At 36.9% G+C, this 12,222-nt stretch overlaps 1 protein-coding gene across 3 annotated transcripts in view; it reads left to right on the top strand.

The window, feature by feature from the left end:
- TBC1D32 (TBC1 domain family member 32) overlaps window positions 1–12,222 on the top strand; it is a 268,104-nt gene that overhangs the window by 169,191 nt on the left and 86,691 nt on the right. For all 3 annotated transcript variants that reach the window (XM_049900015.1, XM_049900007.1, XM_049900000.1), the window contains 2 exons: window positions 2,107–2,232; window positions 11,930–12,013. In XM_049900015.1, coding sequence (XP_049755972.1) covers window positions 2,107–2,232; window positions 11,930–12,013 — 210 coding nt within the window. The remainder of the gene's footprint in view (window positions 1–2,106; window positions 2,233–11,929; window positions 12,014–12,222) is intronic.

Raw genomic sequence — 12,222 nt, 5'->3', positions numbered from 1 at the left:
TGTACAAAAAGAATGAGTCAAATGTTCATGTTAGTCTACGTAATGAAATCTTTTAAGGTCCAGAGGTGCAAATCAAAACTGCAATGAGATGCCATCTTACCCCTGCAAAAATAACAGTGATCAAAAAACCAGAAAACAACTAATTCTGGTGAGGCTGTGGGGAGATTGGAACTCTTATACACTGCTGGTGGGATTGTAAAATAGTACAACCACTATCGAAAATGGTATGGTGCTTCCTCAAAAAGCTAGAAATAGAAATACCTTATGATCCAGCAATCCTACTCCTAGGTATATATCCAGGAGATGTAAGAGCAGTAATGTGACTAGATATATGCACACCTATGTTCACTGCAGCACTATTCATGGTAGCAAAAAGATGGAAACAACCTAAGTGCCTATCAACTGATAATGAATGGATAAACAAATTGTAGTACATATGTACATGGAATACTATGCAACTATAAAGAACAATGAGGAGTCCGAAACATAACATGGAGGAATGTGGAGGACATTATGCCGAGTGAAATAAGTCAATCACAAAAGGACAAATACTCTATGGTCCTACTATTATAAAAAGTCAAGAATAGATATAGACACAGAAAGCAGCATTCTTTGATGGTTACCAGGGATGGAAGGGGGAAGCACTTTCTAGACAATAGACCCTTATTATTTTTGGTGATGGGAAAGGCAACACCAAATATGGGTGAAGTCTGCAAACTTGACCAAAGTAAATGAAGACACTAAGAAGTGCAGAAGGCAAAGGGACATTTTTGTTCAACACTATAACATATTTAAATTTGCAACAACAGTGATAACCAAAAATATGTGTGTGGTTTCGTAGTTAGATATGTATGCATATATCTGAGAGAAAAGCATATATGAGTACATGCACATGTATGTATAGGTGTATCTGTAGGCATATGTATATACATATTTGTGTGTGCTACATATATATTCATAAATATAATAAAGCACATAGGGAGCACAGTTACAGAGACTTCCTAGACATACCCAAACAACTCGTGGAATTGTTTTGCTGGGCTGAAAGGCTTAGGACCATAGTCTCGATGGACATTTTAGTCAGTTGGCATAATATAGTTCATAAAGATAATGCCCTACATCCTAGTTTGGTGAGCAGCATCTGGGATCTTAAAAGCTTGTGAGCAGCCATCTAAGATGCAACTATTGGTCTCTACTCATCTGGGACAAAAGAAAATGAAAGAAACCAAAGACTCAAAGAAGAAACTAGGCCACAGGACTAATAGCCCACACAAACCATGGCCTCTTCCACCCTGAGACCAGAAGAGCTAGATGGTGCCTGGCTACCACCACCGACCATTCTGACCAATGGTGGAAAAATGTACAATAAAATTCAAATTCTTAAAAAAAGGCCAGACCTACTGGACTAAAAGAGACTAAAGGAACCCCCAAGACTATTGCCCTAAGATACCCTTTGAACTTGGCACTGAAGCTACTCCTGGAGGTCACCTTTCAGCCAAGTAATAGATTGGTTTATAAAACAGCGAGTATCACCCATGAGTAATGTGTACCTCAAACAATCAACTATATGAGACCAAACGGTCAACATTTACCCAAAAGCAAAGATGAGAAGGGAAGGAGGAAAAGGGAAACTGGATCAATGAAAACAGAACAAATAAAATGGAAATTGAGAATCTAACACATTGTGAAAATTGTAACCGATGTCACAGAACAATTTGTATAAAAATTGTTAAATGGCAGCCTAAATTTTCACCTAAAACACAATACAATATTAAAAAAAAATCTTAAGGTCCATACTGTTTATTAAACCAGATTCTCAGTAATGAGTTATGTTCATACAAGAAAAACAATGTTCAAGAATTATGGTTAAAAATTAATAATACATTTTAATAAATCAATAATCCATTTTATGAGCCTTTAATAAATTTGGCAAATAGCAATTGAAGCTACAAAATGTAATTACAGAAAAATATGTTTTCCTTTGAAAGAAGTATACTATACTTTTTCTGGAATTTGTAACTGTTAATGTACTTAATATTAAGACATTTTTCAGTGTACTTAGCAAGTCCTTTTATAATAATATAATGTACTATATTTCTTCATTAGATAATGATCTTAGCAAGCTTTTATTATGCCTCAAAATTACTGATAAACAAACTGAGTGGATGGAAAACTTCCGAAGACAGTTTTGCAAAATGATGAAGACCAAACCTGACGTAATCAGTGGAGCTGGTGAGTGCGTTGATTTAGTTGTTGATTTTTTGTTGTTGTTGTTGTTGTTGAAGGGGGTATGAAAATTGTATTAATACAAGCTGAGGATCCTGAAGATTAGTACCGGCATGTGTAGAATACATAAGAATAATTTCAGTAAGTCCGTTGACTTCTAAGGTACTTATGAACCTGAGAGAATAAAATGTCAAATTTGCAAAACTATCTACAAAGCTCTATATAATATTGACAAGGTCTGGTGATCAAAACTGGAACACTTACCTACCTTTGCCTAGGCAGCAGTTTGCTCACTTTCACCTGAATATACTGTAGATTATCAAGATCATATTCTAATACTCCAAATCCTATATGCTCATTTCATGTTCTCTGTCTTATGCCACTTTTAGACATTTAGAGGTAGTACTAAATATAATTCACTGCAGTAAGTAAAGCTTTCTTTACTTTGTCGCAGTATGTAGTAGGTTTAGAATATCATAGAAATATGAATTTCCTGTCAGGATTTAGTCTGAATTGAAATTGAACCATAGGAATGGCTCTGGTTTTATCTTTTCTTACATTTAATAAAATCCAGGGACGTTCTTCAGTCATTTTACATCTATTCAGTACTCCAAACCTTAGTATCCTGAATTGATAAGTTTTTCCGCAATACCTACTGTGCGTGATCAGTCTTGTGCTGAGAATATTAGAAAGATACTTCAAAGGGCAGTCAGACAATCATCTGGTACTTCTGGTCTGGTGCTTCCTTTTATATAAAGAATTTTATAAATGAGCAAACACATGCCTTTATATCATGATTTAAAAAACTACTTTCATGAAGTGAATGGGATAGGCCTCTGGCTCTGTGTCCAGTTTATAGCTTTCCTTAGTACTTTACTTATTTTGACGCTTCCCAAACCTTTGTTTTCAAAGACTTGGTAACCATCCTACTGTGTATTGCTTACTAAAACATCTTTCCTCAGCTTTTTTTAACCAGTCCTCGTGACTTCTAGTTGTTTTTGAGAAATATCTGTTTAGAAGCTTGCCTAATGCTCAAGCTGTCCCCCTCAATCCCCAGTGTAGGCCTTTGCTTGACATGCCAGTTCTTGCTATTAAAATCTCAACATGCCACAGTGAAGGAAGAAACAAATGCAGATTTATAGAGCAGGCTGTGAGACTTCTTGACCAAGCTGCATGGATAAGGAAAATAAGGTTTAACTACCTAGTTATGGTTAGAAGCAGAACTAGGATGGCTGAGATAGCCTAAGGAAGCCCTGCCTACTTTGCTTACTACTTGTAAACTGGAAGAGCCAAAGGAAGCAGGAATTGCCCACGTGGGTTTTAAAACACAGAAATCTTGGGTTCTAGTAAATTATAAGGAGCCCTGGCGGTACGGTGATTAAGTGCTCATCTGTTAATCCAAAGGTCGGCAGTTCAAACCCACCAGCCACTCCGCAGGAGAAAGATATGGCAATCTGCTTCTGTAAAGATTAAAAGATTACAGCCTTGGAAACCCTGTGGGACAGTTCTGCTCTGTCCTATAAGGTTACTGTGAGTCAGAAGCGAATCTACGGCACACAACAGCAACAATAAATTATGAACAAGAGCGCTGAACTGTGTCCAGTTAGAGCACCATTTTTACTCCCTCAGGGAGGAGCAAATGGTAGAAAGCAAGGCTCCAGAGTAGCAAAAGAGAAAGAAGTTCCTTTCTCTCTGGTTGTCCTGGATTGAATTTTGTTCCCCCAAATTTGTGTTGAAGTTTTGATCCCTAGACCTGTGAACATGACCTTGCTTGAAAATAGAACCTTTGAAGATGTTATCAGTTAAGTTAATGTGAGGTCATACTGGAGTAGGGTAAGTCATAATCCTTTCTGAGTGATAAGACAAAGGATGGCCGTGTGATGAGTGAACCATCCTGCAGCTGCAAGGCAAATAGTGGGCTACTAGAAGCTGAGCAAGAAAAGAAAGGATCTTCCCCTGGACTTTTGGGAGGGAACATGGCACTGTTGACACCCTGAATTTCCACTGCTAACCTTTAAAAGACAATAAATTTCTTCTTATAAGCCACCTAGTTTATGGTACCTTGTTGTGGAAACCCTAGGAAATGAATACACTGAACCAAGATTAAAATGTTGGAGAAAGGATTCTCTATAATAATGCTTCATGTTAAAATATATTTGGTTGCTCATGCTAAAATTTGACAATTCATTGGTCTGCTTTTTTGGACACACTCTTTCAAATTAACAAATATCATAATAACATACTACTTATAAAACAATAGACTTTAACACAATATAGTTTAACAATGTAATTTAATATGATAACAAAAGAAGTTAACATGACTAATAAAATAAAATAGAGCAAAATACAAGTATTTAAAAAATAAAGTCTTAAATTTATACCAAAAACATAGCCCTCAATTAAAAAGAAAAAAAAATGTAATATATGTGAAGGTATGAATATACTTAACCCTTTACAATTGTAAGAATTATTTAACCTGGGGTCTGTGGATGACTTCAAGGGATATGTGCACACTTTGAAATTATATACAGTATTTGGTATGAATGTGCATGTGTGTGTGTTTTGGAGAGGGGAGAAGAGAGGGGTAGTATTCATGATACCCAGACAAAAGTTAAGAAGTTTTGTGTTATTGATGACTGCTTCATATTGAAGTACATTACGTATTTATTAAGTAAACACCTTTGGACAGGTTCAAGGTATAATTGACTAATAAATTATTCTAAACAGAATATTGTGCTTCTATTATTGTCATCCTGTTGATTATTGCTAATAGATAATATTCAATTTGTATCACAGTATATTGGAAATATATGGAAGTGATTTGAAAAATATAATGTAAGGAATAACAATAATAATAGTAGTAATTATAAAAAGTGTCGCCGTGCCATTAGGACTTAGGTTCCTAGATCTTCACCATAAATATTTTTTTTAATATTGAATTTTATAATCTGATAACACCTACTAGACTTAAGAAAAATAAATAACAGTATCCGTCTAATGATAAAACCTGATTCCTTGATCTTATCACCTTTAAAATCTCTGCTAGAGTGATATCAGAGGAGGCATAGTGGAGAGTTAAGACTTTCCCCACCACCCAGCAATAGTGAGGCCATACCCTCCGGTTTCCCCATGTGTCTGTCAGTTTATCATATTGTGGGGGCTTTTGTGTTTCTGTGATCCTGGAAGCTATGCTGCCGGTATTCAGATACCAGCAGGGTCACCCATGGCAAAAAAGTTTCAGCTGAGCTTCCAGACTAAGACAGACTAGGAAGAAAGAAACAGCAGTCTACTTCTGAAAAGAATTAGCCAGTGAAAACCTTATGAATAGCAGCAGAACACTGTCTGCTATAGTGCTGGAAGATGAGCCCCTCAGGTTGGAAGGCACTCAAAAGACAACTGGGAAGGAGCTGCCTCTTCAAAGTGGAGTCGACCTTAATGATGTGGATGGAGTCAAGCTTTCGGGACCTTCGTTTGCTGATGTGGCACAACTCAAAATAAGAAGAAACAGCTGCAAACATCCATTAATGATCACAACATGGAATATGAAGGATGAATCTAGGAAAATTAGAAATCATCGAAAATGAAATGGAATGCATAAACATCGATATCCTGGGCATTAGTGAGCTGAAACGGACTGGTATTGACCATTTTGAATTGGATAATCATATGGTCTACTATGCCAGAAGTGACAGCTTGAAAAGTAATGGTATTGCATTCATTGCCAAAAAGAACGTTTCAAGATCTGAAGTACAACACTGTCAGTTATAGGATGATAGCCACACACCCACGAGGAAGACCAGTTAATACGACTATTATTCAAATCTGCACACCAACCACTAAGGCCAAAGATGAAGAAATTGGAGGATTTTACCAGCTTCAGCAGTCTGAAATTGATCAAACATGCAATCAGGATGCATTGAAAAATACTGATGATTGGAACGTGAAAGTTGGAAACAAAGAAGACAGATTGGTAGTTGGAAAATATGGCCTTGGTGATAGAAACAATGCTGGAGATTGCATGGTAGAATTTTGCAAGACCAACAACTTCTTCATTGCAAATACCTTTTTTCATCAACATAAATGGCAGCTATACACTTGGACCTCTCCAGACAGAATACACAAGAATTGAATTGACTGTTTGTGCAAAGAGACCACGCAAAAGCTCAGTATCATCAGTCAGAGTAAGGCCAGGGGCCAACTGTGGAACAGACCATCAATTGCTCATATGCCCGTTCAAGTTGAAACTGAAGAAAATTAGAACAAGCCCATGAGAGCCAAAGTACGACCTTGAGTATATCCCACCTGAATTTAGAGACCACCTCAAGAATAGATTTCACATGTTGAACACTAAAGACTGAAGACCAGATGAGTTGTGGAATGACATCAAGGACATCATACATGAAGAAAGCAAGAGGTCATTAAAAAGACAGGAGAGAAACAAAAGACCAAAAGGGATGTCAGAAGAGACTTTGAAACTTGTTCTTGAATGTTTAGCAGCTAAAGCCAAAGGAAGAAATGATGAAGTAAAAGAACCCAAAAGAAGATTTCAAAGGGTGGCTCAAGAAGACAAAGTATTATAATAGCATGTGCAAAGAACTGTAGATAGAAAATCAAAAGGGAAGAACAGGGTCGGCATTCCTTGAGCTGAAAGAACTGAAGAAAAAATTCAAACCTTGAATGCAATAGTGAAGGATTCTATGGGGAAAATATTAAATGATGCAGGAAGTATCAAAAGAAGACGGAAGGAATACACAGAGTCATTATACCAAAAAGAATTTGTTGATGTTCAACCATTTCGAGAGGTAGCTTATGATCAGGAACCGATGGTACTGAAGGAAGAAGTCCAAGCTGCACTGAAGGCATTGGTGAAAAGCAAGTCTCCAGGAATTGACAGAATATCAATTGAGGTGTTTCAACAAATGGATGCAGTGCTGGAAGTGCTCACTTGTCTGTGCTAAGAAATTTGGAAGACAGCTACCGGGCCAACTGACTGGAAGAGATCCATGTTTATGCCTACTCCCAAGAAAGGTGATCCAACTGAATGTGGAATTATCAAACAATATCATTAATATCACACGTAAGCAAAATTTTGCTGAAGAGCATCCAAAAGCTGCTGCAGCATTGTATCAACAGGAAACTGCCAGAAATTCAAGCCAGATTCAGAAGAGAACATGGAACCAGGGATATCATTGCTGATGTCACATGGATCCTGGCTGAAACCAGAGAATACCAGAAGGATGTTTATCTGTGTTTTATTGACTATGCAAAGGCATTCGACTGTGTGGATCATAACAAATTATGGATAACATTGCGAAGATTGGGAATTCCAGAACACTTAACCGTGCTCACGAGGAACCTTTACATAGCTCAAGAGCCAGTTGTTCAGACAGAACAAGGGGATACTGCATGGATTAAAGTCAGGAAAGGTGTGCGTTAGGGTTGTATCCTTCTACCATACCTATTCAATCTGTATGCGGAGCAAATAATCCAAGAAGCTGGACTATGTGAAAAACAATGGGGCATCGGGATTGGAGGAAGACTCATTAACAGACTGGATTATGCAGATGACACAACCTTGCTTCCTGAAAGTGAAGAGGACTTGAAGCACTTACTGATGAAGATCAAAGACCACAGCCTTCAGTATGGATTGATTACATCTCAACATAAAGAAAACAAAAATCCTCACAACTGGACCAATAAGCAACATCATGATAAATGGAGAAAAGATCGAAATTGTCAAGGATTTCATTTTACTTGGATCCACAATCAGCACCCGTTGAAGCAGCAGTCAAGAAATCAAAAGATGCACTGCATTGGGCAAATCTGCTGCAAAGGACCTCTTTATAGTGTTGAAAAACAAAGATATCATTTGAAGAGTAAGGTGCACCTGACCCAAGCCCTGGTATTTTCACTTGCAGCATATGCACGCACAAGCTAGACAATGAATAAGGAGGACCAAAGAAGAATTGGCGCCTTTGAATTGTGGTGTTGGTGAAGAATATTGAATATACCGTGGACTGCCAAAAGAACAAACAAATCTGTCTTGGAAGAAGTATAAACAGAGTGCTCCTTGGAAGCAAGGATGGCGAGACTGTGTCTTACATACTTTGGACATGTTGTCAGGAGGGATCAGTCCCTGGAGAAGGACATCATGCTTGGTAAAAGTAAAAAAAAATAACCCAGTTTTTTTTTTTTTTTAGAGAGCGGAAAAGAGGAAGACCCTCAAAGAGATGGATTGGTACAATGGGTGCAACAATGGGCTCAAGCATAACAATGATTGTAAGCATGGCGCAGGACTTGGCGGTGTTTCGTTCTGTGTTACATACGGCTGCTGTGAGTTGGAACCAACTCATGGCACCTAACAACAACAACAACCCTCCAGTCTCAGTGGAGGGCATGTGAGGAGCAATAAAGAGGTACCTCTGTCCCTCCCAGGCAAGATACTATCAGCAGAATCCTAGTGGAGAGCCAGAACTCACATACTCACCCAGCAGTAACAAGGAAGCCCACCTCCCCAACTGTCCACAGAGGTCAAGTGTGAAACCTAGACTTCCAACCCACCTGACAATAATGAGGCATTGCTTTCCTTCTGTGCAGAAGTAATGTCAGAGCGACATTAGCTAAAGCAGAAATTTAAGTAAGATCTAGACTCTCATTACATAAAACTTTAATATCCATGATTCCATTGAAAATCATTTATAACTAGAACCAGGAACATGATAACTTCAATGAGAAAAGAAAATCAAGAGATGCCAACACTGAGATGACAAAGATACTACAATTATCTGACAAGAGTTTTAAAGTAGGTATCATAAAAATGTTTTACAAACAACTATGAACACATTTAAACAAATTTAAATATAGAAAGAGTTGGCAAAGAAATAGAAGGTATAAAGAAGACCAAAGAGGAAACTAAAAAAGGCAATAACCAAAATAAAAAGCTCAATGGATGGGCTTATCAGCAGAATGAAGAGAACAGAAGGAACAGAAGAATTAAAATAGCATGATAAAAATTACCCAGTGTGAATATCAAAAAGGAAATAGATTTTAAAAAATGAACAGAGCTTCAGGGGCCTATGGGAGTATGACAGAAGATCTAACATTTGTGTCGTTGGAGTCCATGAAAGAGAGAGAAGAGAGTGGGACAGAAAAAGTATTTGAAGAAATGATGCCTGAAAACTTCCCAAATTTAGCAGAAAGACAGACTCATGGATTCAAGAAAGTGAACAAACCCCAAACAAGATAAACCTAAAAAATTCCAAACCAAGATACAATATACTCAAACTTCTGAAAAACTAAAGACAACAACAGTAAATCTTGAAAGCAGCAAGAAAGAAACTGTGCCTTATGTATAGGGCAAAAACAATGTGAATGATGGTAGACTTCTCATCAGAAAAGATGGAGGACAGAAGGAAGTGACTAAACATTTTTCAAGTCCTGAGAGAAAAGAACTTTCAACCATGAAATCTGTATCCAACAACAGTACTTTTTAGGAATGGAGGAGAAATAAAAGTGTTATCAGATGAAGAAAAAATTGAACAGAATTTGTTGCCAGCAATTCTTGTTGTTAGCTGCTGTCGAGTAGGCCCCAGACTTATGGTGACCCTAAGCGCAAGAGTACAAAATGCTCCTCAGTCTTGTGCCTTCCCCATGATCAAATTGGGGATTCAACCTTTGTGAACCATAGGGTTTTTATTGGCTGATTTTTGGAAGCAGATCACCAGACTGTTCATCCCAGCCTGTTTTAGTCTGGAAGCTCTGCTGACACCTGTTCAGCATCACAGCAACACTTAAGCCCCTACTGACAGACAGGTGGTGGCTGCACAGTGCAGGAGTGCATCGTCCAGAAGTCAAATCCTGGTCTCCCTCAGGGAAGGCAAAATTCTACCAGTGAGCCAGACCTATCCTACAAGAATGGCTAAAGGAAGGTCTCTACCTCTCTGCTATCCTTGCAACTTCCCCTGAATCTATAATTACAAGAACAGAGAAAATAATTAATATAAACTACTTGAGAACATTGAGAAGAATGATCACACTGATTATTCTTATAATAATTTATTTGAAGAGTGGCTGAAGTTGAAGGAGTAAGATTGTAAAGAGCTTGAAATTCATTAGAGGAGTTCTAACTTCATGGGGTAGGGAGTTAAATACCATGATAAGTTCTTGAAGAAGCAAATGTTCAAGGAAGAGCACGCAGGATGTTTGACTGCAGAAAATTGAACTCTGTTGCTGTAATTTTCATGTTACCGGATGATGTGCTAGCAGTAATAAAAGATTTTAAAAAATGAATTAAAGTAAGTACAGGAGAAATTTTGAATGCTTATAAACGTTGAGCTTCCTAATTTTTGAACCAGCTATTGTTAAGATGGCAAGTCTAAAGAAGTAAGCACAGTCAGTGCCCAGGTGTTCCTGAACAGTCTGCCTTCAGCTTTTCCTTGTAGCAGAAAATCCATGGCCCCAAATTAGTACACAAGTGATATAAATTTTGGCTTTCTAGTATATTAATGTTGTATTTACATCCCAGGGAATGTATGATTAAAGAAGGGAAAAGGTCTATAATTTAAAATCCTTTATAGAAACTCCAGGCTTGTCATTTAAAATAAAATTCCCTCTTTAGACAAAACAATCTTCTGTACTTTAGTTTCTGGGTAGTACTACCCTAGGTTTAATTTATTTTTAAAGTTGAGGATTATTTCATCACATGAATTAATTTCCTTGAATTATAGATGATGGCATATTCAGTCAAATGACAATGAGTGAGCTGTTGGTCATACTGAGATAAACAGCTACTCTAGTAATATGCAGTTCAGCTACTCTTGTAGTTGGCAAGTTGGCGAGATTATTAATGAGATCAGAGTCACAAGTTCAACTACCAAATGTGGATTCATTTTAGCATTGTTCCATGAAGATAGCTAATCTCTGAAATGATTCAGTTAATATAGATCATAGTTGATACCCTAAATATCACTTGTGTACAATTTTACAAGTTGGCTAAAGCTTACTCACTATTTTTTTTTTATATGTATAAACATATCAGTTACTACACAGATATATTCATTTTCAGTTAAAAAAATGAAAAAAAAACTTTTTTGCTTATTATAATCCACCTGGTTATGTCCATTCTGGGGGTAATGTATGCAAAGGCAGTGGTATTATCTATATGGTATTATCAATCCAACCTAGAAAAGAATCATTTTGTTACTTCTAAGCCAGATAAGGCAAGTCTACTTTTGATCTGGTTTCCTTGAACAGGTGACATCAGTTGAAAGTATATAAAACACATAATATGTGCTGGTTTTGAAAAGGACATGAACTATGCATTTATCTTGGTCTTTGAGTTCACATAATTTTTTTTCTCTGTATTTGTTAATAATGATAATAAGATATGATAGGCTAATTAGTGGTAATTTTCTTTTTGAATTAAATCATTTAGCAAATTCTGAAGTAATCCTTAGAGAATCTAAAGATAAAAGATGATTCTCTTCCAGTTTTACATTGAAAAGGTTCTCAGTGAAGCTATTAAAATTTAATTTAAATTTGAGATATAATGAATACCAAAATGCTGTGTGTTTTGAATTGGACCTCCATAGAGTGTAACTGTGAAAAAGTACAGATAAATTTTATCTTCTGGTCTGTGAAGTAGAAATGTAATATCACATATTATTCTTAACTTTGAGTATCCTAATTATTCTGTTTATTACAGCTTTGGTTGAATTACTTGAAAAATTTGTGTTTCACCTTTCTGAAGCCTCATCTGAATGCTACTTTCCCTCAGTGGAATATACAGGTACATCTTAAGCAATTTTGAATTTTCAGAATACTCAATGCGTAAATAGATAATTTTCATAGAGTGTGTAATTATGTTACAAATATGCACAAGTTTATCCTATCCTAAAAACCTCTCACTTGGTGCTGTATGTGTTTCAGATATTCAGTCTCTTCTCTCTGCAAATGCCTGCATTTCCTCATAACTCTCTGACTCCTTCTTGAGTTGTT

This window comes from Elephas maximus, chromosome 1 (assembly GCF_024166365.1).
Source record: "Elephas maximus indicus isolate mEleMax1 chromosome 1, mEleMax1 primary haplotype, whole genome shotgun sequence".
Taxonomy (NCBI): domain Eukaryota; kingdom Metazoa; phylum Chordata; class Mammalia; order Proboscidea; family Elephantidae; genus Elephas; species Elephas maximus.
Note: the sequence above shows the minus strand (reverse complement) of the source record. Positions and strands in the feature narration are given on the sequence as shown.